General features: G+C 48.5%; 1 protein-coding gene across 1 annotated transcript; it reads left to right on the top strand.

Moving 5' to 3' along the window:
- The first annotated feature begins 6,507 nt into the window (after positions 1-6,507).
- LRRN4 (leucine rich repeat neuronal 4) lies at positions 6,508-23,033 on the top strand. The gene is made up of 5 exons (XM_005891060.3): positions 6,508-6,696; positions 7,791-8,457; positions 9,526-9,730; positions 20,314-20,451; positions 21,800-23,033. The coding sequence occupies exons 2-5, from the start codon at positions 7,800-7,802 to the stop codon at positions 23,031-23,033; spliced, it is 2,235 nt and encodes a 744-aa protein (XP_005891122.3). The 5' UTR covers positions 6,508-6,696; positions 7,791-7,799.
- Positions 23,034-25,147: the final 2,114 nt, after the last annotated feature.

The raw sequence follows: 25,147 nt of genomic DNA, 5'->3' as shown, positions 1-25,147 counted from the left end.
CTGACAGTCCTTCTATGGAAAATCCTAAATTAGGAAATATAACTGATCAGAAACAGAAGGAGATGCAGTTAATAAACCCTTATTCATTCAGGAAATATTTCTTAAGCATACATGTGTGCAGGTACTGCCAGACCCTGAAAACAGCAAGGAACAGGCTGGACACCTCCAGAGCTAGCAGAACTTTCAGTTCAGCCCTTTGTGACGGGAAGGTGCACTCACACTATGCAGGACTGTATTCTGTCCTCTGCCCTTTCTAGTCTGGGAACTGCGTGAGGACAGAGTCCCATGTCCTGTTCATCTCTGAGTCACCATTTTATATCCTGAGCACCTCAGGCAAATGCTGCCATCTTCTGAGGACTGTTTTTGTTGTAGTTCAGTCACTAAGTCGTGTCTGACTCTTTGCGACCCCATGGACTGCAGTGCACCAGGCTTCCCTGTCCTTCACTATCTCAAACATGTGTTGAATTGCAAAGCCTGAACCAATTAATTTACTTAAAAATATGAGACAGGATCTTCCCTGGTGACCCTGGTAAAGAATCCTCCTGCCAATGCAAGGGACATGGGTTTGATCCCTGATCCCAGAAGATCCCACATGCCATAGAGCAACTAATCCTGTGTACACAACTATCGAGCACGTGCTCTAGAGCCTGGGAGCCACCACTGAGCCCATATGCCCTAGAACTTGTGCTCTGCAACAAGAGAAACCACTGCAATAAGAAGCCTGTGCACTGTAATAAAGAGTAGCCCCTGCGACTAGAGGAAGCCTGTGCAGCAACAAAGACCCAGCACAACCAAAAGTAAATAAATAAATAAAATTCAGCATTGGGAGTAGAAAGAAAATATATGAGACAAGTAGAAGCTTAAGGATGCAGACCTTGTACCCAATCAAAGATTAGCACTGTTATGATGCAAACCCAGTATCCTGTCCCACTTTAAAGAACTTTTTATTTGTGTACTGCCTCTGAAAAGTGAAAAAAGTGAAAATGTTAGTCACTCAGTCATGTCCAACTCTTTGCAATCTCATGGACTGTAGCCTGTCAGGCTCTTCTATCCATGGAATTCTCCAGGCAAGAATACTGGAGTGGGTAACCATTCCCTTCTCCAGGGGATCGTCCTGACCCAGGGATCGAACCCAGGTCTCCCGTATTGCAGGCAGATTCTTTACCACCTGAATTACCAGGGAAGCTCATGCCTCTGAGATGTGGTAAATTCCAGAATGTGTTTTATAAAAACAGCCTAGGGACTTCCCTGGTGGTCCAGTGGTTAAGAATTCACCTTGCAATGCAGAGGACACAGGTTCAATCCCTGATGGGGAACCTAACATCATACATGCCTTGGAGCAACCAAGCCCACACACCACAACTAGAGTCTATGCGCTGCAATGAACATCCCATGTGCTGCAACAAAGACCCTAGTGCAGACAAATAAATTAACTTAAAAAACAAACAGCCTATTTACTACCTTATCCCACTTACTACAGCCGCATACAAAATAAAGTGGCAGATTAGAGTCTCACTTTTTAATTTTTTCTCTTCCACTACAAATTTTAACAGGATCTCAAGTGGTAAATTTTTTTCTCATTCTAAGCATCCTACAAATCCTTATGTTAAAATTTCACTGTCACTGACTGATGTGTCAATAGAAAAATAAACACGAGTCTCAACCCATTACTATTTCATTCTGTCAAGTTCAGATCGGCTGCATGAGCGGAGCCCCCACCTCTGTTCTGCATACCATTCCGTGAGAGCTGCTGCCTGGAGACTTGACAACCTGGTACCATCTCCTCCCACAATCACCCTCCCATTCCTCCAGCTTATCTCTGATGTCAGAGAAGAATGAGCCTCAAACTTGTACATTCCAACTCCAGCCCTTGGGGGAAGAACCCTCGGCACAGACATTTGGCATCTGGAGGCAGGATGGGGCAGCTGGCTGCCCAGTCACCCATCACATAAGCCAGGCCCCCACACTCCACCCAGGCTGGCAGAACCATTCACAGAGCTAGACAGGGTCCCTTTGGAAAGCACCAAATCTGAGTCTCTGGGGCAGCCCCATATAGTCTCGGGGTATTTATCTCTGGGGTACTGGGAATGGTATCAGGACCACAGGGGTCAGCACCCCTAGAAACTCCGCCAGTCACCTGACGAGAGTGTTCCATCAGTCACGCCTATGGAGAAAGGCCCACCATGCTAATGCCAGGGCAGATGAGACCTGGCTGGCTATGCAAACAAGCCCAGAGCCCAAAACAGAACAGTGAGAATTAGGTCAACCCTTCCTTCTCACTGGACTATTGGGACTCAACTATGTGACCCCAGACAAGCCAGTGTTCCTCAAAGGGGCTCAGTTCTCTCCCTCTAAAACGGACAGAGATGGGTGGAACCAGACAAGTCACATCTAAGGCCAAAGATCCATGACTCTGATTTCAATCTAAAACCAGAAAAAACGTGTAGCCAGGTGTGTAATTACTAATGTACTGTTTTTCTTCTGAAGGCTCTGGGTTTACTAACATCTAACCTTGTGATCTTCTTCCAAGAGAACTTTCCCCCAAATATCCCTAGTTGTACTGGGGAAAGGATTGGAAACTTCTTTGGGACTCAGTTCTCTCCTTCCATTCCCAACTCCACCACCTCCACCTGTACCCACCATGCCCACTTCAACCTTCACCTGAGCTCTTCTCAAGGCTGGGATGCTGGCAGACCAGGGATGTAAATCTCAGGCACTTGCATTTTTTTAAATATTATTTATTTGGCTGTGCTGGGTCTTAGTTGCAGCATGTGGGATCTTTTATTTGTAGCATGTGAACTCTTAATTTCAGTGTTTGAGATACAATCCCATGACCAGGGATTGAACCCTGGGCCCCTGCATTGTGAGTGCAGAGTCTTAGCCACTAGACCACTAGGGAAGTCCCAAGCACTTGCATTTAACATTCGCTGTTTAGAGTCCTGCCCTATCCACTCCTGGGCCCCTTGGAGGGAATTCTAACTCATTTCTCATCCTGTGTGCCAGCCTATACCCTGGGCACCTGGGCTCAAAAGAAGAATGATGTGTCCCATACTCAGGGCGTTGACTCTTAAATTAGGGAGGCACCACATCAGTCCATGGGACAGCAGTTAACCCCAGGCCCACCTGGGAGAGAACACCAAGTGAAAGCCTGCCTGGGCAAAACCTTGAAGGTGCTAGGCAGATGCTGTCAATGCCCCCCCATCCCCATAGCCCTCCTTAGAATTCTCAGGACAAAGCAGACGTGCTGAGCAGTTAGAGCCATAGGAAGAACCCTTGAGCCAACAAGCAGCAGAGGCTGAGGGGGTAAACATCCCATCTCCCCGCCACGGGATGAAATAATCCCAAGGCAGCTGGACACAGGCTCCCAGGAGGGCTGAGTGAACTGCTTGTAGTTAACACAGCTGTAGTACCTGCCCTTCCGGGTCTCACTTCCTTACTCCCTCTCCATGCCTCTCAGGATGGTCTCTGGAGTAAACTACCTGCATGCAAGTCCTTACCTAAAGGCCAACTTCTGAGGGAAGCCACGGAGGTCTGGAAGAGTGAGCTGGATTGGAGAGTAAGGTGCTCCTAAGGAGGGCACCCAGACAGAAAGCCCACTTGGGAACACCCCCTGGGCGGGGGAGGGGGGGGGGGTGGTGCAGCCTGACACACTTGTTGGCTCCAGGACTTTGTCATTGGACTTTAGCATCCTTGTCCAAAGAGGGCAAACACTTGAGTCATCTTTTCCAGAGGTGGTGCTGAGGGAGGAGAAGGGGCAGGAAAAGATGACCAGGGTCTTCCTGAGAGGTGCCCAGTGACTCTGCCCAGCCATCTGCCTCAGTCCTGAGACCACAAGGGCCCAGAAAGTCAGCTCTGTTTCTTTGGAGAATGATCTGCTCAACTATGAAAGGAAATACCCCATCTGTCCTGGCTTCTAGAGTGATATGGATCCAAGTATTTGGAAGAGTTTCTCTTGTGCTTACAAAGGATATTACAGTGTGAAATCCTGAAGCGTGTGGAAGGCAATATAAAGCAGTGGGTAAGCCAGACAGAAACTAATAGTGTGCTCCAAAGCCTAGAAAGCCTCTGAGAGCCTCAGTTTCCTTACCTGTAGCATGGGAAAAATCTTACCCAGTGAGGATTCAAAAAGATAACGCATATGGCATTGGGCTCTGAGTATAGTAAGTGCTCAATTTTAAAAGGCAGAGGGAGGGTCCAGGATGCTGGTAACAAGCAGAGTGCACCCACTGAGGCAAGGCCAACATACCACCCGGGTGAGACCCCTGAACAAATGCTGCCATGAAGGATCTGCCTCCAGACTCCCTGGCTTAAAGGCCCAACTGGACAGCCCACCAAGAGCATCTCTGCTTGAGTTGCTGCTGCTGCTGCTAAGTCACTTCAGTTGTGTCCGACTCTTAGCGATCCCATGGACTACAGCCTACCAGGCTCCTCCATCCATGGGATTTTCCAGGCAAGAGTACTGGAGAGGGTTGCCATTGCCTTCTCTGGTCTGCTTGGGTTGGGTATGACCAAAGCAACAGAGCAGTCAGAGGGCCGAGCTCAGACATCGGGCCCACCTCACTGGCCAGGCCCTTGCTGCCACTGGCGGGCCCCAGCAAGAGCAGGAATGAGAAGGTGGCTCAGAGGGCCTGGGGCTCCGGCAAGTGTCAGACAATGACCTCAGGGGGCTCCTCGAACAGGGCCTGTCCAGGCCTCTTGCCCCACTGGTGTCCAGAGGAGCAGGCCAGCATCACTCTCTGGAGTCCTCTTTATAGGCCTCCATGGACAGCCACTTCCTCCTCAGGGTCTCTGTTCCAATGGGCATGTTTCAGTGGATTCAGCTCCCTCTCATCTGGGCACCCCAGCCTGAACACCCCAAACCTCTGCTGCCCTCAAGTTGCTGGTCACCTTGAGAGCAGACCCAGCTGGTTATTCTCTGAAAGAAGATGAGGTTGTGGTTGACCTGCTGGGTGCTCTCTGGCACGAGAACCAAGCAAAGGCAGAGGTCAGGGCCTTACCTCAGGCTGCCCACTGACCCCCATGCCAGTCCTTTCACTCTTCCCATATTTCCCTGACCCCTCCTCCCTCTTGACCTCAGGTAATCTGTGACACAGCATTTCTACCTCTGGGGCCTGAGCCTCAGGCTCCTTGGATAGTGAATGCAATGCCCCAAACAGTGTTGCACAGAACAGGCATCTCCCTGCCCTCTCGTGTGGCTGATGGAGGTATATTTCTGAGCAGCAAGGCTCCGGGCTAGCATTTAACTGAAAGGATATTTTTGAGGCTTTAGGTAGAGAAGGCCTCAGAAGAGATGCCCAGGAATTTGCAATTATCTAATTAAACATGCCAATCCCCAGAGGTCCTGGAGTTCCTCAGGGCTGTTCAGATAAGGACTGACAGGAGGAAGAAGTTCTGGTCTCAGAAGTCTGTGTACACAATGCTGGGAATGATTAACCCCTGGCTGGGGGTGGGGGGGTGTGCAGATCAAAGACCCTAGATGAACAAACAGTCTTGGAATTCTGGAGAAGAAAGGCACTGACTGCTCTAAACAAATATGCTCGAAGGAACGCACACTTAACATCCCCACAGCTTCAGGAAGACCTGGGCTTGTGGTAACCAGGACTGATCACCCCAGCCATGAGGTGGGAATGATCTTTCTGTACTTCTGCCCTCTTTATTGTTTCCCACCCCTTATGAGAGACAAACATTCGTACTTTCATCAAACTGGGTCCCAGAGAAACGAAGCCATGGAGCTTCCCTGGTGGTTCAGTGGTAAAGAATCTGCCCGCCAATGCAGGAGACACAGGTTTGATCCCTGAGCCAGGAAGATCCCATATGCTGAGGAGCAACTAAGCCCCTGAGCCACAACTATTGAGCCTGTGGTCTAGAGCTCAGGAGTCGCAACTACGGAAGCCTGCGTGCCCTAGAGCCTGTGCTTAGTAACAAGAGAAGCCACCGCAATGAAGAGTAGCACCCACTTACCACAACTAGAGAAAAGCCCAACAACAAAGCCCCAGCACATCCAAAAATAAATTTAAAAAATTATTTTTTAAAAAAGGAAACAAAACCAGTCCTTCTCTATTTGCCCCATGCCTGCCCCTGCTCTCACATTCCTCTGAAGACGCCCCTCCTGCCGCTTTTTGTTTCCTGTGGACTGGGGTGCCTTCCTCTTCTGGAAAGGGGGCTTTCTCCTCATACCAGCTTACCATGCAGCCTCCAGGAAATGGGAACCACCTGGCAGGAGGATCAGATTCCTGGGAGGTGATGGGGCTGCCTCTGCCCCTCTGCAGCCATCAGCCCTCGGCGCTCATGTTGGCCCAGAAGAGCTGACTCCCTCCATCTCAGGCCCCAGAAAGGTGGTTGGCTTGGTGGCTAACTGGCTGGCATGGGGCCAGGTGAAGATGGGGGAGGCCTGAAAGGAGGTGCCATGCCTGGAAAGGGGCAGGGACTGGCCCAGGTCCAGAGTAGGAGGAGGAGACAGGCAGTGAGGGTGTTGGCTGAAGACCACAGTGTCTCAGTAGGGAAGGGGGGTTGTGGGAGCTGGGGTATCCGAGGCTCCCTGGTGGGTGGGGCCAGGGCCAGGGACATCTGGGAAACAGACCTCCTGAAATTCAAAGTTGAGCTGCTGGCCACTGGCTCCTGGAATCTACAAGACAAAATTGAAGACTGCAGACAGGGGCACCCAGGGCTGCCATACTCCGAAAGGACAGCTTCTGGGTGAGTATGACATACTGCTGGACACGTGGACTCCTAGACTCAGTTTCCAGGATTTTTCTCATTGCCTTGACCCGCAACTAGCAAGAGGAGGCCCTTTCCCTGGATCCAGGGTGGCTGCTCAGGGACTTAGCAGTCAACACACACAGCAGAGCAGAAACACACACCTGCAGAAATGCGGGGATGTCAAGCCAGGACCTCAAGGCCAGGACCTAGCTGGAAATAGCTTTGCCACTCCCACACCAGCCCACTGCTGCCTTACCTACCCCAATTTGATCTCCCAGCTGCCTGTGTAATCCTGATTACTCCAGAAACTCCACACTGAGCAGCTCTCGGCCATCCCTTGCTGGCAGGGCTGACTTCAGGAGTTTTTCTTGGGACCAACGTGGGATGAGAGAATGCTTGACTCCAGGTTCCCAAGCCCTACAACTGTCTGGAGGCTCCTTTCTTCCCTGAAGGCAACCCTGAGCCCTCCCATTAAAGAGATCCCAGAACTTCAAGTGTGACCTACAAACCAGATCAGAGGCAAACCAGACTCACCTGTGGCTGGGCAATTCTAAGGATAAAAAGTGGGATAACCAATGTCATTGAAACTAACAAAATCTCCCTCAAGTCCCATGTTTTTACCCCAGTGGAACTTCCTCCCTATGGAAGCCTCCCACTAAAGTGTTATTAATATATGTTTATGCAGCAACTTCTACGCACTTGGGGAGAGTTTACAAAAAAGCCACGTTCCCTTCTCTCCAGAAGCTCATGGGATGAAGACAAGCAAAGGGAGCTTACTGGGTTCAGAGACAGATGAGAGAGGCCTTCAGCAAAAGATTCCCTATGGGTGGTAATCCTTGAGTGAATTAGAGGGAAGGGAAAAGATTGGGGAAGGAAGGGCAGGTGCCCCGGTGTACATGCAGGAAATGATGGGGGAAGCAGGCAGGGGCAAAGTCACTCACTACACATCCCCGACGCAGGGATCAACCCCCGCCCTTCAGAGAACATCCAGGGCTAGGTTCTCCTGGGAAAGGGGCAGCGAGGTGGGGGCATTTGCCCCTTCTTGCGGGGGTTCCGCTGCATTTAATGGGCTGTCCCGCTGTTCTCTCCAGCCACTCGCCATGTGGTGGGCCCTGCTGCTGCTGCTGCCTTGCGCGATAGCGCCGCGACCCAGCCAGGCGGGGCCGCTCCAGAACAGCCTTGTTTTCCGGCTCACTCAGCAGGGCCCCTGGGGGAGCGGGGCCGGTAACTCCACGGTCTCGCCCTGCGAGTGGCTCCCAGTCGCGGGGGTCACGACCCTGACTTTCGTGAACCGTGGCCTAGAGCGCCTGCCCGGCTGCCTGCCGCGCGCGCTGCGCAGCCTCGACGGCAGCCACAACCTGCTGCGCGCCTTGAGCGCTCCGGAGTTGGGCCACCTGCCGCAGTTACAGGTGCTGACACTGCGCCACAACCGCATCACTGCGCTGGGTTGGGGCCCCGGAGCGCCCGCAGGGCTGCACTCCCTCGACCTCAGCTACAACCTGCTGGCCACCCTGCCGCCGTGCACCGGGCCCGCGCTGCCCGGTCTCCGCGCGCTGGCCCTGGCCGGGAACCCGCTGCGGGCGCTGCAGCCCGGGGCCTTCGCCTGTTTTCCCGAGCTGCGCCTGCTCAACCTGTCCTACACCAAGCTGGGCCGCGGTGACCACGAGGACATCGCCGACGCTACCTTCGCGGGGGTGGGCGGCGCGCCCCTGGCCGCCCTCCAGGTGCTGGATCTCAGTGGCACATTCCTCCCCCGCGGTGAGTGCCGGCGCGGAGTGTCTAAGCCTGCGGGGTGGACGATCCCGGGAGGGAGGGCTGTGAACTTCCTCGAGGGGCGCTGTCCGGGGCGTCTTCTTGCAGGAAGGCTCAAAGAGACCCCAGAGATTCCCTGAGCCTAGGGCACCCTGTTTGAAGCGCCTCACTGGTCTGCACTCCTTGAGTCCCAAGAGTTGGGGAGTATTACCTCCGCTCTGCTTGTGAGGAAACCAGGGCACAGAAAGGAGAATGGCTGGCCTGCAGCCTCCCAGCTCCTTAGCGGTGCCTCCACGTCTGAACTGTGGCGTTCTGGGTCCAGAGCCCACAGGTTTAACCCCTGTTCTGCTCCCCAGCAGAATGGAGAATGGGGAGTGGACGCAGTGCTTTGGGGCTGATGAATGGACAAACCTGGTATCAAACATTTTAACATGAAGCACTTGATGTTCAGAGGATGCTTTCATTGATTTCTATTAATACTTAGTTGGCTAAAATTCTTTCTGTGAATGTTAAATCCTTCAAACAAGACACAGAAGAGAGGTGGGAATACCTATTCTCCTGTACTTGGGTATTCTGACTCTGATTTACAAGGTTGGTTTTATTTAAAAACACTTCACATGTGATAATCACCTGCTCCACCACCAGAGAAGGGGCACGTTCTCCATTTACTAGGAGAGCGATGAAATGAGATTTCCGGCCTCCTCCTGCCCCCTCCTCCTCTGAGCCTCCTTCCTTATATTCCTCAAAGATTTCCCCTGCTCCTGGTAGCCATCACATTGAAGGCTGGGGCTTCTGTGTGGGGTTTAACAAGAGGGTGGGACAACAGCGTACTTGGAGGCAGCGTCCTAGAGTCAAGCCCAGCCTTGTTCCTTCCTTGTTGTGTGGCCGTTAGCCAGTCATCGTCCTTTGGGACCTCAGCTGTGCGTCTGAGATTCCTGAAGCTGCCTGCTGTCCCCATGCTCAGCAATGACCTTCACCACTCACCTTGTCACTCTCATTGTTTCCTTAATGCTGTGCCAGCCTCATGCGTTCATGCCTTCCAGGATAGTGGGCAGTGTCCCATCTGTATTTCAGTTCGGTCGGGATGGATCAGAAACCTGCCACGGCTCACGTCGCTCTACCTGAGGAAGATGCCAAGGCTGAGGAGCCTAGAGGGGGACATTTTCAAGATGACCCCTGACCTGCAGCATTTGGATTGTCAACATTCGCCAGCACTTAGCTCTGTCCATACATATATCTTTCAAGACACGCCTCACCTACGAGTCCTTCATTTCCAGAAGTAAGTGTTTCTAAAACACATGACTGAATTTTGCCCATTATACTAAATTTAATAGTCATAACTATTTTATAGAATAAACTAGACCTTCCTTTCCCTCCCATTGCTCTTTCCTCGTTGGGGTCTTGTTCCTCCTTATGCTTTGGATGATATGGTGAGCACATCCCAGAGAGTCCATCCGGCCTAAAACCCAACCAACTCAGCGCTGTCCACAGTAATGTTAAAACTTCAAACTCTCACACGTGTCAAGTTTCCTTCAAGTCCAGGATGAGAAATTTCCAGTGGGAAGAGGGCATCAGGGTCTTTATTTCTCCATCCACCTGCTTCTCCATGTGTTTATGCAAATCAGCAGCCCCTTCCAGGGCTTGAGCAGCTCCTACTTGCACTGGGACCCAGGGGTGGTTCCCTCTGGGCCAGGGGTTATCCCAAGTCTCACCATATCCACCCTCCTTCCCAAGAGCAACTACTATCCTGACTTTTAGCAGGAAGGGCAGCATACCTCTGAAGATGATCCCTGGCCACCTGCTTTCCTGGGAGCCCACAGCTAGGCCCTGGGAGGCAAGCACCATTGTGCTGCCATCACTCTTAATGTTGCCACTTCTCTTTTTTCTTGACTAGCTCCAGAGTACGCACTTTGGGGCTTTTCATGAGGGGAAAGGAGATAGAACACACAGAGCACTTAGCTCAGTGCCTGGCACATGTGTGTGCTCTCTAACATTAGTGAAGATCATGGTGGTTGTGATGGTGGTGAGATTATGTTGACAGTGATGGTGATAATGGTGTCTCATGGTGGTGGTGGTGGTGGTAATGAATGGTGACAGGATGGTCATGGTGATGATGATGATGGTGGTGATGACATGGATGAGAGGGATGTCATGTCTGGCTTAGACTCCTCTTTTGAGTTCCAGACTGATGAAGCATTGTTTGTCAGATGTGAAACCGAACTGCTTGGACTCAATCCTGACTCCACTTACCACTTCCTAGCTATGTGAGTTAGGGCAAGTTAACCTATGCTCTTGAGGCTCAGTTTCCTCATCTGTAAAATGGGAATAATATCCAATCCTCGCCTACTGCATTGCTGTGAGAGGAAATGCTTTGATATGTGTCTAGAACAGTGCCTGGCACAGAACAGGAGGTTTGTGTAATCACTACTGGGCATCTCCACTGGATGCTTCCCAGGTCTTTCAGGATCTAGGACATATCTAGATACATAAGCCTGGAGCTCATGGAAACTCTGGGCTGGAGATTCCTAAATGAGCATCCTCAGCACAGAGGTAGTTGAGAAAGCATGAGGAGATGACAGTGATGATGCTGATGAGGATAGTAGTGAAGACACCACTAACCGTGATGGTGTTGATGGCCACAAGATGGTGATGGTGAAAGCATGGCCTCTGCTTTCAGGGAGCACACAGTTCTGTAGGGAGAAACATCTGTCAATTGTCATGATATATTGGGATCAGTAACAGAGGCACATGCCAAGTACCATGTCATAAGGCAAGTAGGGTCAGTGATCAGCTTCAGCAGCCTGGAAGAAGAACATAATTGTTCCATATCTTCAAAGGTGAGTCTAAACTCCCCAGGTGGAGAGAGGCAACCTAGAGTCCAAGAAAAGCAGGCATCCCTGGATCAGACGTAGGGGCTGCTTCCTCTTATCCCTATACTTCTCAGTTTGCTGCAGTCTGACCACTGACTTCAGCTTCATGATTGAATGGAACCAGTGGCATTTCAGATGCTATGTCCAGTGGACACTTCTCTATCCTCTAAGCCCCTTCTTGAGTCCTTCCTCCCTCATGACACTCCCTCTTCTCATCCTTAGGATGCTGCTCTGGTGCTTCTCCAGATTTTCTGGATAGGCCTTCTTAAGGCCCTTGACTATTTCCTCATCTTCAAACTTTTCTGCATGTCATTACTCACCCTACATGCTTCCTCTAGCACTGTTTCCACTCACTTTTCCAATGCCATAGGATTTGGCAAAATGTGGGGTGTTGGCAATGTTCATTCTCAATAGAGCCAGAATGGAGCCCTGGTCACCAGGTCCAGCCTGGTCTCCATTCCCAACGGTTCTGTGCCAGCCCTTCCCACCCGCCCTGCAGGGCAGTTTGAGGTCAAGTTCTCATCATTCCCTACCCAGCTAACCAAAAGCCTTCTAACCCATGACCTTCAGGAGTGCACAGGTTAGTGCAGGGAATCTTAAACGCTTTTGTGCCGTGGACTTCTGTGGCAGTCTGTGAAGCCTGTGGGACTTTCTCAGAAGAAGGTTCTTATATACATAATATCCAGTTCCATCACTCGTGGCAAATAGATGGGGAAAATGTGGAAACAGTGAGAGATTTTACTTTTTGAGGCTCAAAAATCACTGCAGATGGTGACTGCAGTCATGAAATTAAAAGATGTTCCTTGGAAGAAAACCTGTGACAAGCCTAGACAGTGTATTAAAAACCAGAGGCATTTACTTTGCCAACAAAGGTCCGTATAGTCAAAGTTACGGTTTTTCCAGTAGTCAAGTATGGATGTGAGAGTTGGACTATAAAGAAGGCTGCATGCCAAAGAATTGATGCTTTTCAACTGTGGTGTTGGAGAAGACTCTTGAGAGTCCCTTGGATAGCAAGGAGATCAAACCAGTCAATCCTAGAGGAAATCAATCCTGAATAACCATCTAAAGGGCTGATGCTGAAGCTGATGCTTCAATGCTTTGGCCACCTGATGCAAAGAGCCAACTCATTAGAAAAGACCCTACTGGTGGGAAAGATTGAGGACAGGAGGAGAAGGGGACGACAGAGGATGAGATGGTTGAATGGCATCACTGACTCAGAGAGCTTCCCTGGCTCAGGCAGTAAACAATCTGCCTACAGTGCACGAGACTCGAGTTTGATCCCTGGATTAGGAAGATCCCCTGGAGAAGGAAATGACAACCCACTCCAGTATTGTTGCCTGGATAATCCCATAGACAGAGGAGCCTGATGGGCAATAGTCCATGGGGTCGCAAAGAGTTGGACTTGATTGACTGACTAACACTTTCACTGACTCCATGGACATGAGTTTGAGCAAGCTCTGGGAGATGGTGAAGGACAGGAAAGCCTGGTGTGCTGCAGTCCATGGGGTCCAAAACAGCTGGACACGAGTGAGTGAGCAACAAATGTAGGATTCCAAAGAAACCAATTATAGTTATCAAAATATTTCTAAGTGTGTGTTTCAGGAGTATGTATGTGTGGTGTGCTTCTTTATTTTGTTGTTGTTGTTCAGTCGCTCAGTCATGTCCGACTCTTATAGACCCCATGGTTTCCCTGTCCTTTACTATCTCCCAGAGTTTGCTCAAACTTATGTCCATTGAGTCAGAGATGCTATCCAACCATCTCATCCTCTGTGGCCCCTTTCTCCTGCCTTCAATCTTTCCAAGCATCAGGGTCTTTTCCAATGAATTGACTCTTTGCATCAGGTGGCCAAAGGATTGGAGCTTAAGTTTCAGCAATTCAGGGTTGATTTCCTTCCTTTAGGATTGACTGGTTTTATCTTCTTGCTGTCCAAGGGCCTCTCAAGAGTCTTCTACAGCACCACAGTTCGAAAACATCAATTCTTGGGTGCTCAACCTTCTTTATGGTCCAACTCTCACATCCATACATGACTACTGAAAAAACCATAGCTGTGACTATGCTGACCTTTGTTGGCAAAGTGATGTCTCTGCTTTTTAATATGCTGTCTAGGTTGGTCATAGCTTTTCTTCCAAGGAGCAAGCATCTTTTAATTTCATGGCTGGAGTCACCATCTGCAGTGATTTTGGAGCCCAGTAAAATATAGTCTCTCTCTGTTTCCACACTTTCCCCATCTATTTGCCATCTATTTGAAGTGATAGGACCAGATGCTATGATATTCATTTTTTGAATGTTGAGTTTTAAGTCAGTTTTTCACTCTCCTCTTTCACCTTTATCAAGAGACTCTTCAGTTCCTCTACACTTTCTGCCATCTGAGGTTATTGATATTTCTCCTGGCAATCTTGATGCTGGCTTGAGCTTCATTTAGGCTGGCATTTCTCATGATGTACTCTGCATATAAATTAAATAAGCAAAGTGACAATATACAGCCTTGATGTACTCCTTTCCCAATTTGAACCAGTTCATTGTTCCAGTCGATTCTAACTATTGCTTCTTCATCTGCATACAAATTTCTTAGGAGACAGGTAAGGTGGTCTGGCATTTCCATATCTTTAAGAATTTTCCACAGTTTGTTGTGATCTACAGTCACAGGCTTTAGTGTAGTCAATGAAGAAGTACATCTTTTCCTGGAATTCACTTGGTTTTTCTATGATCCAATAGATGTTGGCAATTTGCTCTCTGATTCCTCTGCCTTTTCTAATACTGCTTGTATATCTTGAAGTTCTGGGTTCACGTACTGTTGAAGCCTAGCTTGAAGAATTTTGAGCTAAACCTCACTAGCATGCAACATGAGTGCAATTGTGAGGTAATTTGCACATTCTTTAGCATTGCCCTTCTTTGGGATTGGAATGAAAACTGACCTTTTCCAGTCCTGCAGCCACTCCTTAAATTTAAAAAATCCAGCAGGAGGTCCAATAACTTCAACAATTTTGATGATCATTAAGTTCAGTTCAGTTACTCAGTCATGACCGACTCTTTGTGACCCCATGGACTGTAGCACGCCAGGCTTCGCTGTCCATCACCAACTCCTGGGGCTTACTCAAACTCATGTCCATCGAGTCAGTGATGCTATCCAACCATCTCATCCTCTGTCGTCCCCTTCTCCTCCCACCTTCAATCTTTCCCAGCATCAAGGTTTATTCCAGTGAGTCAGGTCTTTGCATCAGGTGGTCAAAGTATTGGAGTTTCAGCCTCAGCATCAGTCCTTCCAATGAATATTCAGGACTGATTTCCTTTAGGATGGACTGGTTGGATCTCCTTGCAGTCCAAGGGACTCTCAAGAGTCTCCTCCAACACCAAAGTTCAAAATCATCAAATCTTCGGCACTCAGCTTTCTTTATAGTCCAACTCTCACATCCATACATGACTACTGGGAAAACCATAGCTTTGACTAGATGGACCTTTGTTGGCAAAGTAATGTCTCTGCTTTTTAATATGCTGTCTAGGTTGGTCATAGCTTTTCTTCCAAGGAGCAAGCTTCTTTTCATTTCATGGCTGCAGTCACCATCTGCAGTAATTTTGGAGCCCCCCAAAATAAAGTCTGTCACTTTTTCCATTGTTTCCCCATCTATTTGCCATGACATGATGGGACCAGATGCCATGATCTTAGTTTTATGAATGTTGAGTTTTAAGCCAATTTTTTCACTGTCCTCTTTCACTTTCATCAAGAGGCTCTTCATTTCTTCACTTTCTGCCATAAGGGTGGTGTCATCTGCATATCTGAGGTTACTGATATTTCTCCTGGCAATCTTGATTGCAGCTTGAGCTTCATCCAGCCCAGCATTTTGCATGATGTAATCTACATGTAAGTTAAATAAGCAGGGTGACAGTATACAGCCTTGATGTATTCCTCTCCCGATTTGGAACAAGTCTGTTGTTCCAATGTTCAGTTCTAACTGTTGCTTCTTGACCAGCATACAGATTTCTCAAGAAGTAGGTCAGGTAACCTGGTATTCTCATCTCTTAAAGAATTTTCCACAGTTTGTTGTGATCCATGCAATAACTTTGGTGTAGTCAATATAGCAGAAGTAGATGTTTTTCTGGAACTCTCTTGCTTTTTCTGTGATCCAATGGATGCTGGCAATTTGATCTCTGGTTCCTCTTCCTTTTCTGAATCTAGCTTTGAATATCTGGAATTTCATGGTTCATGTACTGTTGAAGCCTGGCTTGGAGAATTTTCAGCATTACTTTGCTAGTGTGTGAGATGAGGGCAATTGTGAGGTAGTTTGAACATTATTTGGCTTTGCCTTTCTTTGGGATTGGAATAAAAACTGACCTTTTCCAGTGCTATGGCCACTGCTGAGTTTTCCAAATTTGCTGACATATTGAGTGCTACACTTCACCAGCATCATCTTTTAGGATTTGAAATAGCTCAACTGGAGTTCCATAGCCTCCACTAGCTTTGTTTGTAGTGATGCTTCCTAAGGCCCACTTGACTTTACATTCCAGGAGGTCTGGCTCTAGGTGAGTAATCACACCATTGTGGTTATCTGGGTCATGAAGCTCTTTTTTGTACAGTTCTTCTGTGTGTTGTTGCCACCTCTTCTTAATATCTTCTGCTTCTGTTAGGTCCATACCATTTCTGTCCTTTATTGAGCCCATCTTTGCATGAAATATTCCCTTGGTATCTCTAATTTTCTTGAAAAGATCTCTAGTCTTTCCCATTCTATTGGTTTCCTCTATTTCTTCACATTGATCACTAAGGAAGGCTTTCTTATATTTCTTTGCTATTCTTTGAAACTCTGCATTCAAATGAGTATATCTTTCCTTTTCTCCTTTACCTTTAGCTTCTCTTCTCAGCTATTTGTAAGGCCTCCTCAGACAACCTTTTTGCCTTTTTGTATTTCTTTTTCTTGGGAGTAGTCTTGATCACTGCCTCCTGTACAATGTCATGAACCTCTGTCCATAGTTCTTCAGGCACTCTATCAAATCTAATCCCTTGAATCTGTCACTTCCACTGTATAATTGTACGGGATTTGATTTAGGTCATAACTGAATGGTCTAGTGTTTTTTCCTATTTTCTTCAATTTAAGTCTGTATTTGGCAATAAGGAGTTCATGCATTGTGATTAAAGTGAAAGTCACTTAATTGTGTCCTACTGTTTGTGACCCCATGAACTATACAGTCCATGGAATTCTCCAAGCCAGAATACTGGAGTAGGCAGCCTTTCCCTTCTCCAGGGAATCTTCCCAACCCAGGGATTGAACCAGGATCTCCTGCATTGCAGGCAGATTCTTTACTAACTGAGCTATCAGGAAAGCCCTTTGATGATCATAAATGACAGAAAACTACTGAAAAGTGATTTCAAAATATCTGTTTTGTTGGTGATTCACCTGTGGTTTGTTGCCTTCATTCGTCACTGAAACAAATGGTGAATTTCAGTTAGAGATTTGTGAAAGAGACCTCTATCCAAGTTCATATACCCTGTCTCCAAGGACCTCTGGTTGAGAACCCCTGTAATCCAGTCACCATATTCAGCCAGGAGATCTGTCTAAATTATAATCTGATTGAGTTTTAAGACAAATGAAAACTCTTCCATGGTTGGAGGAGAAGGTTTACCTCTTTGGCTGGCTCATCCCTGGACTCTATTGCACCATCAACCCCACCCCAACCCCGTGCTCCAGCTGGGGAAGGAGCCACTTCCTCTCTGGGAGCTCTCAAGCCTCTGAAGCTCATTAGATGTCATCTCCCCTGTGGAACCCTCTTCCCTTTTTCTCAAGCCCTCCTTGCTCTTGACTCTCCTTACCTCACCCAATGTCTCCCCTGGGACATTATCTGTGATAGATGCTGGCAACATGTGGGTTCCTTGGCACAGCCAGCACTCTCTGGAGAGGGGGTAGCACCCTCCTGGCTTCTCTGCCAACCTGGCATGCCCAGTGTCCTCCACCATCCTCTCTGACAATGCTACATGCGGGAGGGAGAGGCCTTTGGCAATATTTCAGCAAAAATAGAAAACAGGGATTATTTGGAAGATAAGTAGAAACTTCTTCCACATTAAGGCTCTTTCAGTTCAGATGCAGAGAATACCCAGACACGGACACGCCTCAGGACATGAAGCAGGCTCTCCCATCCTTGGCATGTGATGGGAATGCAACTTGTCTTTATCATGTGCAAGTTGCAATGTGTGGCAGAAAGGGCCACCAGAGAAGGAAAAGGCTCCTTTTCCTTATATATAAAAATGAATGAAATATTGGAAATTCCAGTAGTTACTCGGCAGTTTCACTCCCAGGGGCCCAGGTTGAGTCCCTGGTCAGGAAACTAAAACCCCATAAGCTGCTGGTTTGGCCAAAAACAATAAATAAATAATAAGTGAGTGAAATATTACCTACCTCATGATTGACATAATGATATCAATGAGATAATGTTATTATCTGAATACTAAGCAATGTTGTGTATGTTCAGTCACTCAGTTGTGTCCAATTCTTTGTGACCCTGTGGACTGTAGCCCACCAGGCTCCCCCGTCCGTGGGATTCTCCAGGCAAGAATACTGGAGTGGGTTGCCATTTCCTTCTCCAGGGGATCTTCCCAACCCAGGGATCAAACCCAGGTCTCCCACATTGCAGGCAGATGCTTTAACCTCTGAGCCACTTACCCCAAAATACGGCAATCCTTTTCTTCTCCCACTTCAGGCAAAAAAAAAAAAATTCCTTTGCAAAATTAAGTGCTAAGTAAACTCCTGTCTAAGATTTCCACTCTAGCTCTGTGAAACCTGCTAAAAGCAAGTATTTGCATATGTGTGTGTGTGTGTGTGTATGTGTGTGTATATATACACATACATACATTCATTACCACACATATATGGGGCTTCCCAGGTGGCACTAGAAATAAAGAACCCACCTGTCAATGCAAGAGATGTAAAGATGCGAGTTTAATCCCTGAGTCCAGAAGATACCCTGGAGAAGGGCCTGGCAACCCACTCCAGTGTTCTTGCCTAGAGAATCCAATGGACAGAGGAGACTGGTGGGGAGTCTATAGGTTTGCAAAGAGTCAGACATGACTGAAGTGACTTAGCATGCACTCATGCATATACAGGAGAAGGCAATGGCAACCCACTCCAGTACTCTTGCCTGGAAAATCCCATGGATGGAGGAGCCTGGTAGGCTGCAGTCCATGGATCACTGAGTCGGACATGACTGAGCAACTTCACTTTCACTTTTCACTTACATGCATTGGAGAAGGAAATGGCAACCCACTCCAGTGTTCTTGCCTGGAGAATCCCAGGGATGGCGGAGCCCGGTGGGCTGCCGTTTATGGGATCACACAGAGTCGGACACGACTGAGGCGACTTAGCAGCAGCAGCATGCATACACATATATGTGGGTTCCACTTAAGTTTCAATATAATGGCACTCACGTATGTTCAGTGCTCCACAGGGGACAACTGTCAGGTGCCCACCAGCCAGGAGTGTTAGAGAAGATCTGGGTGGTGAGTCCTTCATTGCCCAGAACATCTGCATCTCCCCCAGAGCAATAGTAGAAAGTTCCCAGGTAGATGAAGAAAAGCCAGTCTTCAGTTGGAAGAGGCCTGTGGATACAGTGCAGTTCCTGTTGCTCACGATTGTCAGATTGTAACTAGAATGTGTACAAGAGGCTGGGAGACTCTAGGAGTTGAGACAGTTGAGGCCAAATACTTTGGGCAGAAAGAGCAGAAAACCAGGAGGGAGCCTGCCATTGCTAGGTGTGGTACATTGTTGGCAAATATGGCCCCAGTAATTCCTCCCGTCATCCTTGTATACACAGCCCTTTGCAAATGTGACTTTGCAGCTCTTCCCACTAAGAAGTAGAGTCTATTCTCCACCTCTTAAAGCTGGGCATAGCCATGCGACATGTTTAGGCCAGAGGGACATTAGCAAATGTGATGTAAGCAAAGACTTGAAAGTAGTTAAGCAAATTGGGGCTCACCCTCTCTTGCTGGTAGAGACTGGCACACGACCATGTGCAGAAGCCTCCTGGGTGATGAAAGACACAGGCAGAGAGGCCCTGGCAAACCAGTGGAGACTCCATATAGGTGAGGCAATCCTAGATCTTTCCGGCCCAGGTGAGCCAGCCCAGACCATACGAACCACTGAGTCAACCCACAGAAACACGGAAAAGAATAAACATTTATTGTTTTAAGTTAAGCTGCTGCTGCTAAGTCGCTTCAGTCGTGTCCGACTCTGTGCAACCCCATAGACGGCAGCCCACCAGGCTCCCCCATCCCTGGGATTGTCCAGGCAAGAACACTGGAGTGGGTTGCCGTTTCCTTCTCCAATGCATGAAAGTGAAAAGTGAAAGTGAAGTCGCTCAGTCTTGACTTTTAGCGACCCCATGGACTGCAGCCTACCAGGCTCCTCCATCCATGGGATTTTCCAGGCAAGAGTACTGGAGTGGGGTGCCATTGCCTTCTCCATAAGTTAAGCTAGTAAGAGCTAACTGACACACTTCAGTGAGGCATCTTCCAAAGGACTGACTGGTGTGGAATGCCATCAGCTACAGTCCACCTGCAGTAGTATACAGAGTGTTCTCATTAAGAACATGTGTACACCTATGGCTGACTCATGTTGATACTTGACAGAAAACAACAAAATACTGTAAAGCAATTATCCTTCAATTAAAAAATAAATTTTAAAAAATTTCTGCCCTTTCTTCACTGGTCTATAATAACAATATCATACTTTTATGTAGAGATCTACATTTCCAAGTACTTTTATAATCACCAGCAGGTGATTTTTTATATAGCCAGCAGGGAGAATGTCTCCATTTGTTATAAGAGGTGATACTGACTAGGTTAGGTTGGTATCTCCACAGATTAAAAAAAAAATCCAAGGTCATTAATAGTTTTCTCAAAGCAAACTAGCCCCTAACAGAATGGTTTTCCCATGACACTACTGTGGCTCTCTGGGTTTAGTGTTGACCTAATTGTACAAGCCTGAGTTAATTAATTTTTGTGTGTTTCAGCTGCAACTTGAGTTCCTTCCATCCTTGGAACTTGCATTCCTCCCAGGTCCTGTCCATCAACCTCTTCGGCAACCCTCTCACTTGCAGTTGTGAGTTGTCCTGGCTCCTCATGGATGCAAAGAGGATTGTCCTAAGCAGGTAGCACGTTTAAAAAGCAGATGACTGAGGGGTGAGGATCAAATCTCTGGGGCTGAAGTTCTCAGTTTGTATCCTGCTCAGGTAACAATGCTGGGCAGGTTGGCAGTGCTGGGTGGAACTGTTCCCCATGCAGTCACAGTCAGGGACCCAGGAGATGAAGGCTCTGCTTCTATCCCAGCAAGCCTGAGGAGCAAAGAGCTGGAGGAGCCCACTCAGGAGGCTTTAAAGGGTCAGGCCATCACTTTCACCCACATCCCATTGGTCAGATTAACTTAGCAGGTCATGCCTACTGCATTGGAGGCTGGGAAATGTAGTGTAGCTGTGTGCCCACTAGGAAAAGAAAATGGGCTAAGTAAACAGCTAACTCTTTCTCCTAAAGTGGAGTTATCATTGCTCATTTTACAAATAAGCAAACTGGGGCAAAAAGAGGAAGGTACTTGCTTAGATTCATGCAGCCACTGGGTGGAGGAGGTAGGATCTACTGTCTTCCAAAATTCTGCTCTTGGCACTTCCCTGGCTGTCTGGTCATTAAGACTCTGCTGCTTCCAATGCAGGGGACCCCGGTTCCATCCCTTGTTGGGGAACTAAGATCCCATGTGTGGCCAAAAAAAAAAAAAAAGACACAAAAATGTGTTCCACTGAGTGCCCAGAACAGAGCCTGGCTTTATGTGGCTTTCAGTCCAGTGGCAGTGGGCTTATAGAGCTCTCATGGGACAGAAGCCTGAATATCAAGTGGGGCTCAGTCTGCCACCCCTCACCCCTTCATCTTGCCTATAGCACCAGGCTCTTTGCAGTGAGTGAAAATGTTGAGAGTTCAAGCTCTTCACACCACTTACTACTATTGATTTTGGCTGTTACTTAATCTCTTTGTGCCTCTACCTCCTCATCTGTAAAATGGGTATCTCATGAGGTAGTGGAGATTAAATTAGTTTCTACATAAAAGTGTTAGCAATAGTCCCTAGCATGTAGCAAAGTACTCAAAAAATGTTAGCTAGTATGAGTGTTGTTACTAGTACTCACCACCAGGAAGCAGAGAGGTGAGAATAGAATGACAGACCTCACTTAGAGCATCTGGACTGCCCTTCACTATGCTCATCCTGGGTTTAGGCTCTGCATTTACTAGCCATGCTATCTTGGGCAGTTAGTTCCTCTTTCTGAATTCCCTTTTCCTTCTCTGTCCAATGGGACTTACAAGGGGAGCCTCCTTGAAGGTCACTGAGGTGACCCATGTTGACTGTGTACCATGTGGCAGATGTGTTACACAAGGCTTGGGAGAGGGATTATCTGCTCTAAGGACTCAAAGCCCAGCACAGAAGCAGCCCCTCTAACTGACTGACCTCTCCTCTAGGGCGGCAGACATTGTGTGCAAACCAGCTGCAGGATCCAGTGGCACCTTCTCAGCCCCTCTTTTGCTGTCCCAGCTACCAAGTGTGTGCCATTCGGATCAAAACACCACCCTCCTTGATTCCAACCCACCCTCCTCAGTCATCTCCACCCACACACCATCTGCTCAGGGTTCCTCCACCTTGCGGAGCACAACACCCTCCACCACACCTGCGGGAGGCCAACAGAGCGTCACCAAATTTCCCTCCCTCCCTGTGGATTCCCCTACACGAGCAGCCGGGCTGCGGCACAGCCTTGCCAAGGATGGGGCCACTCCCTCCACTACTGTCTCTCCAACAGGTTCAAGCAACTCTGGCGACCCACCTAAGTCTGTGAGCACAGCCTGGACAGAGCACCAAGAATATGCTACCGGGCTTATCCTGGAGTCTAGTATCTCAGCGGCCTCCATCCCATGGGCCAGCAGACACCCTGGTCTCTCCCCTGCCTCCCAGGACTCAGTGAGCCTGACCCAGCCCGCCTGGGAGACACGAGCCATTCTGCAGGCTCCCCACCCGCCTCCTTCCGAGCGCGGGATTCCTGTCCTGCTGCAGGACGACTACAGGGAGGAGGAGGAGGAGGAGAGCGGAAAAGAGGAGGTAGGGGCGCCAGCCTGGGATGTACCCTGCGATTACCACCCCTGCAGGCACCTCCAGACACCGTGCGCAGAGCTTCAGCGGCGCTGGCGGTGCCGGTGCCCCGGCCTCAGCGGAGAAGACACCCTGCCAGACCCTCCCAAGCTGCAGGCGGTGGCGGAGACCACCGACACGACGGCACTCGTGCGCTGGTGCGCCCCCAACTCAGTGGTGCGCGCCTACCAAATCCGCTACGCACCAGAGGGCTGGCCAGGGAACCAGTCGGTGGTGGGGGACGTATGTGCCACCGCGCGCCAGCACGCCCTGCATGGGCTGTTACCGGCCACCGCCTACCGGGTGTGCGTCCTGGCGGCCAATGGCGCGGGGCTGAGCCAGCGCGGGGCGTGCGCCGCCTTCACCACCGGGCGCAGCCCGGTGCTCATCACAGCGGGGCTGGGCTCCGCTGGCGGCCTGCTGCTAGTCAGTACAGCGCTGCTGGCCACCGGTCTCTGCCGCCGGGGCCGGACGCCACGCACCCCGCCCTGCCACACGCAGCTGCTGGCCTACCGCAACCCCGCCTTCGGCCCTGTGCCCGAAGCCCCGCTCTCACAGGAAGCGGTTCACTGAGCGTCCACCGCCAGTGTGGAGGAGGCGGTCCTGGGGTCTGGAAAGACCCGTCTGCCTATTGCTTCCTCGAGGCTTGCGCTCCTTGGGCACATGTGGCACTGGCCGAGCTGGGATCCTCAGCCCCGGGAACCTCTTGCCTTCCCTTCTTGCTGCTTCTCTGTTCCCAGAAAAGTTACGGGTCACCTTGCCGGGCACCCTGTGTTGGTTTTTCCGCAGCCGGTGTCCCTCAGCACCCGATAGAATAGAATTGTGTCAGCCGCTATTGTCCTGTTGGAAGCGACATCTTCAAGTCATTTCAGTAAAGTTCCCTCAAGGTCAAGCTCTGGCTAAGGTTCTCCAGCTAAGAGATCGACTCCAGCGGATTCTCTCCCCAACTCCCTGTTCCACACACCCTGACCGCCCCCCTCCCCCTGGACCCCTGCCAGTGGATTCTTAACCTGAGAACCAGTTATGGTCCCTGAAGCCTTCTGTTCATTTCAGGGTATGGCAGCAGGTGTACTTCTGGCTTTAAACTGCAGTCTTCACAGAACATCTGTGAAACACAGGCAGGGGGAAGGCTGTCTTTTCAAACTTGGTTAGTGCATTTCACTTAAGACCAGGTGGATAGAGAAACCATGAACTTTTTGAAGGAAGCATGTTCAAGAACTTTTCTGAGAGAAAAAATGAACAAAAGGAAACCCTCAAGGCTCTAGCTAAACGCCAAAGCACTTCTCTGCTCAAATTGCATCAAACTTTCTCTTATTTTACTTCTATACAAACTTAGGAAGGAAAGTGATTTTATTAAATTAAAATGGGGTCATAGTTCTAGATTTTAGTTTTCTACCTTATCATTTATGTAAGTTTCCTGTGGCAGCCGTAACAGACTACCACAAACTTGGTTGCTTCAAACAACTTAAGTTTATTCTCTTACAGGTTAGGCCAGAAGTCCATAGTCAAGGTATCAACAAGGTTGGTTTCTTCTGGAGACTAAGGGAAAACTGTTCCATTCCTCCCCTCCACCCTGGTGGGTGCGGGGAGGGGGGTCAAGTAGCCAGCAATACTTGGGTTCCTGAGCTTGCAGGTTCCTTATCCATGCGTCCTTGTCTTCTGACAGTGTCTAAATCCTGCCCCCCTCCTTTTTTTCCATTATCTTTTCTCCAGTCTTGAGATATAACTGATGTATAACATTAAGGTGTACCATGCAATGATTTGAGACTCCTATGTATTATTGAGAGATAATTATAATGAGGTTAGTGAATACATCTGCCACTTCATAGTTATCTTTGTGTACATGTGCAATAAGAACTTTTAAGATCTTAGCTACTTTCCAATATACAGTATGATTAACTGTAGTCATCATGAACTTTCTTATTCCATTTGACCACCTTCACCCATTCCCCATCCCACCTCCCACCACTAGGAACCAACAATCTAATTCTTGAATTGGTTTTGTTAGATTTTGCATGAGATCATGATGAATTTGTCTTTGTCTTATTTCAGTTAGTATAATGCCCTCAGGATCCATCCATTTTGTTCCAAATTGCAGGACTTCCCTCTTTTTATGGTTGAATAATATTCCATTATATATATATATATTTTCTTTATCCACTCATCCATTGACATTTAGGTTATTTCCATGTCTTGATTACTGTAAATAACACTACAATGAACATGGGGAGTGAAGGTATCTTGAGATAATGATCTTATTTCCTTTGGATATGTACCCAGAAGTCAAATTTCCCTCTTCTTGTAAGAACACTAGGCATTGGCTTAAGGCCCACCCAAATCCAGCACGACCATCCTAATTTTGATTACATATGCAAAGACCCTATACCCCAATAAAGTCACTTTCACAGGTACTCGGGGTTAGAACCTGAAAAATATCTTTCTGAGGCACAGTTCAACCCAAAACAGCATTTACTTCTAAGAAAAAAAAAATTAAATTTGATTCTCATGGTACCTTTTGTTTCTACAACATGCTGCAGCACAGAAACCATGCTGCAGAAATTAAGCATATCCAAGTTTATCGGGATAATGGAATTGTACTACATATTTCTAGATGTTTGAAGTTCTGAAAAAGCTTCCCAAAATTCTAAGGTGGGTCCCTAGTTTTATCACATATGTAGCCAAGAAAA

The sequence above is a fragment of the Bos mutus genome, chromosome 13 (assembly GCF_027580195.1).
Source record: "Bos mutus isolate GX-2022 chromosome 13, NWIPB_WYAK_1.1, whole genome shotgun sequence".
Taxonomy (NCBI): domain Eukaryota; kingdom Metazoa; phylum Chordata; class Mammalia; order Artiodactyla; family Bovidae; genus Bos; species Bos mutus.
Note: the sequence above shows the minus strand (reverse complement) of the source record. Positions and strands in the feature narration are given on the sequence as shown.

Excerpts from the sequence above, each read along its gene's own strand:
- LRRN4 (XM_005891060.3), top strand. The coding sequence starts at position 7,800 with ATGTGGTGGGCCCTGCTGCTGCTGCTGCCTTGCGCGATAGCGCCGCGA. Across the intron at positions 8,458-9,525 it reads TGGCACATTCCTCCCCCGCG|TTCGGTCGGGATGGATCAGA; the intron begins GTGAGTGCCGGC and ends TCTGTATTTCAG. Across the intron at positions 9,731-20,313 it reads CGAGTCCTTCATTTCCAGAA|CTGCAACTTGAGTTCCTTCC; the intron begins GTAAGTGTTTCT and ends TGTGTGTTTCAG.